Source organism: Scyliorhinus torazame, chromosome 1 (assembly GCF_047496885.1).
Source record: "Scyliorhinus torazame isolate Kashiwa2021f chromosome 1, sScyTor2.1, whole genome shotgun sequence".
Taxonomy (NCBI): Eukaryota; Metazoa; Chordata; class Chondrichthyes; order Carcharhiniformes; family Scyliorhinidae; genus Scyliorhinus; species Scyliorhinus torazame.
The window spans coordinates 144,890,855-144,896,854 of NC_092707.1; the positions used below are offsets into that span (position 1 = coordinate 144,890,855).

A 6,000-nucleotide genomic window follows, 5' to 3' on the forward strand; every position below is an offset into this window, starting at 1 on the left:
CAATCGTTCAGCTGGGAAGGAGTGGGAGCCAAAATGTTTACTTCTGATCACTATCCAGTATCCCTTGTCAGAAAATCAGAGACTGTACATATTGGGTGAGAAGATCTGGCATGGCTGTAATACCCCACAATTGTACAACTTGTCAGCACCGAATGTGTAGGATCAGCACTCAGTGTTGATCATATGTGAACAAGGAGCACTTGAGTGAAATATTAGTCATTTATGAAGCTGCAGCCCAACAATCAGAAAAAAGTTTAAAATTCAAGTACTCTCCACCCAGGTTAGCAAAAAGCTCAAATCTACAAATCTCCAAATGTAGAGAGTTTGGCAGATTCCGGTTGATGGAATTTCTTGCTCAGCATATCAAATGCTTTAAAATATTGTAATTAATTTTTACTTGTACAACAGAAGCGGTTTTAAATTAAAGTGCTAACACAATTGGGCACACATCTATAAAGAGAGGTTACTAATTATCTAATGCCCAAAGTCACTTATTCTTTACCTTCATCACAGACAAGCTAATTTCATACAATCAAAGAATCCCTGCAGTGCCGAAGAAGGCAATTCAGCCCATTGAGTCTGCATCAACCCTCTAAAAGAGCACCCTGTCCAGGGCCACTACCCCACCCTATCCCTGTAACCCCACCTAACCTTTGGAAACTAATTACAATTTAGCATGGCCAATCCACCTATCCCGCACATCTTTGGACTGCATTTGTGCACCGTTACAGTATATATTTTACTGAATATAGGAAGGAATGACAGTCATCTATTGGTGCAAAATTGCAAGTGCCCTCATCAACTGTCCTCAATAGCAGCCCCCCCCCCCCCCCAAAGTGTTTAAAACCCCTCCTACATCATGGTTGCCTGCATTCCATACCATTCAAAATCCTCCTAAAAGTCAAACATATCCTGGCTCCCCATCTTATCAACTTCAACATGATTATTCTTGCCTTGAATCTCTCTACCACAATTCCTCCACTTATGTTTGCAACATCCTCAAACCCTTTCTACACCCTTTTTTCCTCCAACACTATTCTATATAATTCCCCACACTTTACCAACAATGGCAGAACCGGTCCCCGTATAATCCTTAAACACACCGTTATTCACCTCTTTTGCTGCAGCTCTCCACACTTTCAAGATTCTTTCATAAACACTTCAACAGCATATTTGGCCAAGTCCCCTACTCCCCTTCCAACTTGGATCTAATGCTAAACGTCACAAAGTCAACGCAATCAATGCTAGTATTTTAATTTTAGTTTTCCATTACATTTAAACCTGTATCTAGATAGCTAAACAACAGTTTATCATCTTTAATACAGATCCAATATAACACTAGCAAACGTACATAGATAAGACGGTAGTTTGCTTTTAGTCTGAGAATAGAGAACTTTTCATTAAATAATCTAAAAGCATGCATGATTAAAAATTTGACACAAGGCTGGAAGTTTCTCATGAATAATCTTGGGATTGGCTATTCAAACAGTACATTACTGGAACAAAATGCATGCCAGTTTAGTTGGAGACTCAATGCACAACCAATTGTTTTGTGTGTATAGCCACCTCTATTAGGAACAGGAATAGGCCATTCAGCCCCGAGACTGTCCCGCCATTCAAAGAGATCGTGGCTAATCTGTGACCTAACTCCATACACCTGCGTTTAGCCCATATCCCTTAACGTCTTTGCTTAACAAAAATCTCTCACTCAGATTTAAAATTAACTGTTCTAGCTTCAACTGCTGTTTGTGGGAGAGTTCCAAACCCCTACCACCCTTTGAGTGAAGAAGTTCTTCCCAACACTCTCCTGAATGGTCTAGCCCTAATTTTTAGACTATGCCCCCTAGTTGTCGAATCTCCAACTAGTGGAAATAGTTTATCTTTATCTACCCTGTTAATAGCTTGAATACTTTGATCATCCCTTAACCTTCTAAATTCTAGCAAAAACAGTTCTAATTTGAGCAATCTCTCCTTGTAACTCAACCACTATAACCCAGGTATTCTTTTTGTAAACCTACGGTGCACTCCCTCCATGGCCAAAATATCCTTCCTATGGTGTGAGGCCAGAACTGCTCACAGTACTCAAAGTGGGGTCTAACCAAGGGTTTGTATAGCTACAGCATAACCAAAATTTCAATCCTCTAGATATAAAGTCTAGCATTGCATTAGTCTTTTTCATTATTATTTGTACTTGTTCCTGGCATATTAACGACATATGCACATGAAACCGCCCCCCCCCCCTCCCCCTCCCCTCCCCAAAAAGGTATCTTTGGACATCCACTGTACCTAACCTCTTTCCATTTAGGAAGTACACTGCTCCATCCTTTTTTGATCCAAAATGGATAACCTCAAACTTGCTTACACTAAATTACATCTGACACAATCTTGCCCATTCACCTAGTCTGTCAATATCTCCTTGCTATTTTATGCCATTATCTAGACGGTCTACAATGCCACCTAACTTTGTATCATCCACACATTTAGATACATGACTTTCTATGCCAGCGTTCAAGTCATCAATGAATAGTGTGAATAAATGAGGGCACCCACAGATCCCTGTGGTACACCACTAGGCACCTCCTACCAATTAGAGTACTTACCCATTATCACCTGCCACTCAACCAATTTCCTAATCATGTCAATAATTTGCCCTCAGCTCCGTGGGCTTCCACCTTAGTTAACAGTCACTTGTGTGGGACTTTATCAAATGCCTTCTGGAAGTCCATATAAATGACATCCAGACATTCCCCGATCCACTACCTTAGACACCTCTTCAAAAAAATCAATAAGATTAGTCAGGCATGACCTTTCCTTAACAAATCCATGCTGGCTCTCCCTGATCGACCTAAAATTTTCAAGGTGTTCAGTTACCCCATCCCAGATTATAGACTCCAGCAATTTTCCCACCAGGTGTTAGGCTAACTGATCTGTAATTCCCTGGGTTCCCCCTTCTTAAAAAGTGGAGTGACGTACAATTTTCCAATCCAGAGGGACTACTCCTGAACCTAGAGAACTCTGGAAGATTACAGTTAGGGCACTTACAATGTGCTCCTGGAGATTTGTCACTCTTTAGTTCCATTAATTTCCTCGTTACTTATGCTGCACTTACAGCTGCGTGCTGTAAGTCCTGAAAAAGTTAATAGTTGATAGAGGGCAGGGACTTAATGCACTCAGGACTCTACTGTAAACACCGAGGCAAAGTAATTGTTTAACATGTCTGCCATTTCCCCATTATCACTGGCAATATCTCGATTTTCAGCTTTTAGTGGGCCTACATTGTTCTTTACCATCTGCTTTCCCTTTATATAACTAAAACAATTCTTCTTATTGATTCTGATGTCCCTTGCAAGTTTCCTTTTAGAATCCCGTTTAGGAGCTCTTATAAACTGCTTTGGGACCCTTGCATTATCCCATTCGTCTGGATCTGTTATGTCTTGCATTTTTGTAAGCCCTTTCGTTTAGTTTTATGCTGTCCCTAACCTTCTAGTTGTCAATGGCAGTTTATAATATAAAATGTCACAGGCAAATTACCACCTCTCCAACAGGTAAATTTCTAATCTCGAGCCCAAGTGGCAACATTAAAATCATTTTTTAATGAATTAGCAATTCACCCTGACCCACCAACGTGGTGAGCAAAGCTACAATGACCTCTGAAGAGGTCACCTGCATGGGGGTGGGTATATGCAAGAAAATGTTCACAGAGCTCATCATTCCTGTACCATCAGACACAGCTAACGCCAACTTGCTAATAAAGCAAGGCACTCTTATTTTCCCCATGGGGATGACAATTTGCCCATTTAATGGCAGCCTACCCGACCCCAAATCTCCACGTCTGCCCAATGTCGTCGTCCCCGTGTTGCGATCTGGTAAATCGCAAGCAGGGACAAAATTGCTTCATATTTAGAGAGAGAAAACGTAGCCGCGTTTATATCAAAAAAAGGGCCATTAATTTTTTCAAAAATCAACGTTTCGTTCCAAAATGAATGAAATGTGCCACAGCTTAACAATCTCACATCCGGATGGTTGAATCTTGAATTTTATTTCTTTCGGGCAAAGACCAGCAGCGTGAGCACACAAGATGCTGAGAAGAACGTGTTGGCTGGGGTTGTACGTTGGCGCTTCCAACCGCCCACCCCGCCCGACAACCGCAGCTCAATGCAGTGGAAAGGTTGTACTCTCCTCCATTTTCTACAGGTTACTCGTGTCTGAATGGTGGTGGTGATGGGGCGAGGAAGAGGAGCCGCTTTGGAGCAAGCGGATGGTCAATTAACCAGCTTTCCAATATGTCGGGGAGTGGGGTGCTCGTTGAAACCTCTCTTACACCTTTTCGGGTGATTAAATTGAACGTGTGTGTGTGTGTGTGTGTGTGTAAATCGCCCCCTCCCCCTTTTCTCCTCACCAGGACATCACTGCAGATCTCCCGGAGCTCAGCCTCCACCTTCTCCCGGTACTCCTTCACCATATGCAGCTTCTTCTCGCTGCCGCCACCCTCGCCGGTTTTCTGCTCGATGCTCGAGATGACCCGCCAGGCCGAGCGGCGGGCCCCCACCACGTTCTTGTAGGCGACCGAGAGCAGGTTCCGCTCCTCGTTTGACAGCTCCTCGCCCCACTCGGTGACCGCCTTCATCGCGGCCGCCATGTCCTCGTAGCGCTCCGCCTGCTCCGACAGCTTAGCTTTCTGCACCAGCTCGTTCTTATCCATGGCCAACCTGCTTTTTCGTTCAAATAAACCCTCCCTTTGTTTAATGTTTCTTCTTCCCGGTTCAGCGGTGACTATTCAAATTCGGAGGGGCCGCCGGCTCTCTTTCACTTTCTCGCTCTCTTTCTCACTCGGCTGCTCGAAACCAAATGGCGGTTGAGGTGTCTTTCTCCCCCCCCCCCGGAGACCGTGTATGCGCATGCGCCGCTCCGGCCGCCGCCCCTCTTTCTCCCCCCCGCCCGTGCCCAAGGCTGACGTCATTGAGTGGCCCAAAAGAACTGCAGAAAGACTTGACCCACCTGAGTCATGATTCCAAATGGTGACTTGAGTTTTGGACATTAATTTTTTTGTTTGTGATTTGAGTTATTTGAAATTCGGACATTTATTTATCTTTTGTTGTGGTTGTTGTAATTTGTCCTTTCTGGGATGTAAGCTTTTGACCATTTGTTGCCCCATCCCCTCATAAGACCATAAGACATAGGAGCAGAATTAGGCCAGTCAGCCCATCAAGTCTGCTCCACCATTCATTCAATCATGGCTGATATTTTCTCATCCCCATTCTCCTGCCTTCTCCCCATAACCCCTGATCCCTTTATTAATCAAGAACCTATCTATCTCATTATCCTTGCGAAGGTGGCGGCCAGCTGCCTTCTTGAACCGCTGCAGTCCACGTGGTGGTGTACGGCACACACTGCTTTTTTTTTTCCTGTGCTCATACAAATGAGTGGATTGCTGGGTCACTTCAGAGGTCAGTTGAGTCAACCACATTGCTGGGGCTCTGGAGTCGCATGTAGGCCAGATGGGGTGTGGATGGCAGATTTCCTCCCCTGAAGAAATTAGAGAACCAACTCAGTTTTTATGACAATCAGTAGTTTCATGATCATTATTAAAGTGATTTATTCCAGGTTTATTAATTAGATGAATTTTAATTCCCCCAGTTCATGTGGAGGCTGACTCCTTGAACATTTTCAAGGCTGACATCAATCGGTTTGTAATCAGTAGGGGAATTAAGGATTACGGAGATAAGGCACGAAAGTGGACTTTGAGAGTGTTAGATCAGCTGAATGGCCTACTCCTGTTCCTATTTCATATGGTCTTATGAGCTCGTGTCTCCAGAGCACTCAGCCAGGCCTCCGGATTACCAGTCCAAATAACATTGCCACTATGCTACCATCCTCATTTAATGTTATCATATAGCAAGTGTGGTGTGTGTATGTTCTTTTGCAGGGCTGTTCAGTCAATATTATAAAATGCTGCAGAAGCTCTCCCATAACCCAACTGGTGCATTTGCAAGCAAGCAA

The 6,000-nt window shown here is 43.8% G+C and overlaps 1 protein-coding gene across 1 annotated transcript in view; it reads right to left on the minus strand.

Annotated features, from left to right (window-relative positions):
* Positions 1 to 4,884, minus strand: part of LOC140413920 (14-3-3 protein beta/alpha-1-like) — a 64,058-nt gene extending 59,174 nt beyond the window's left edge. Inside the window, exon 1 of the mRNA XM_072500941.1 lies at positions 4,400 to 4,884. Within this exon, the coding sequence (XP_072357042.1) occupies positions 4,400 to 4,702 (303 nt within the window). The 5' untranslated portion in view covers positions 4,703 to 4,884. The remainder of the gene's footprint in view (positions 1 to 4,399) is intronic.
* Between the last annotated feature and the right edge of the window lie 1,116 nt (positions 4,885 to 6,000).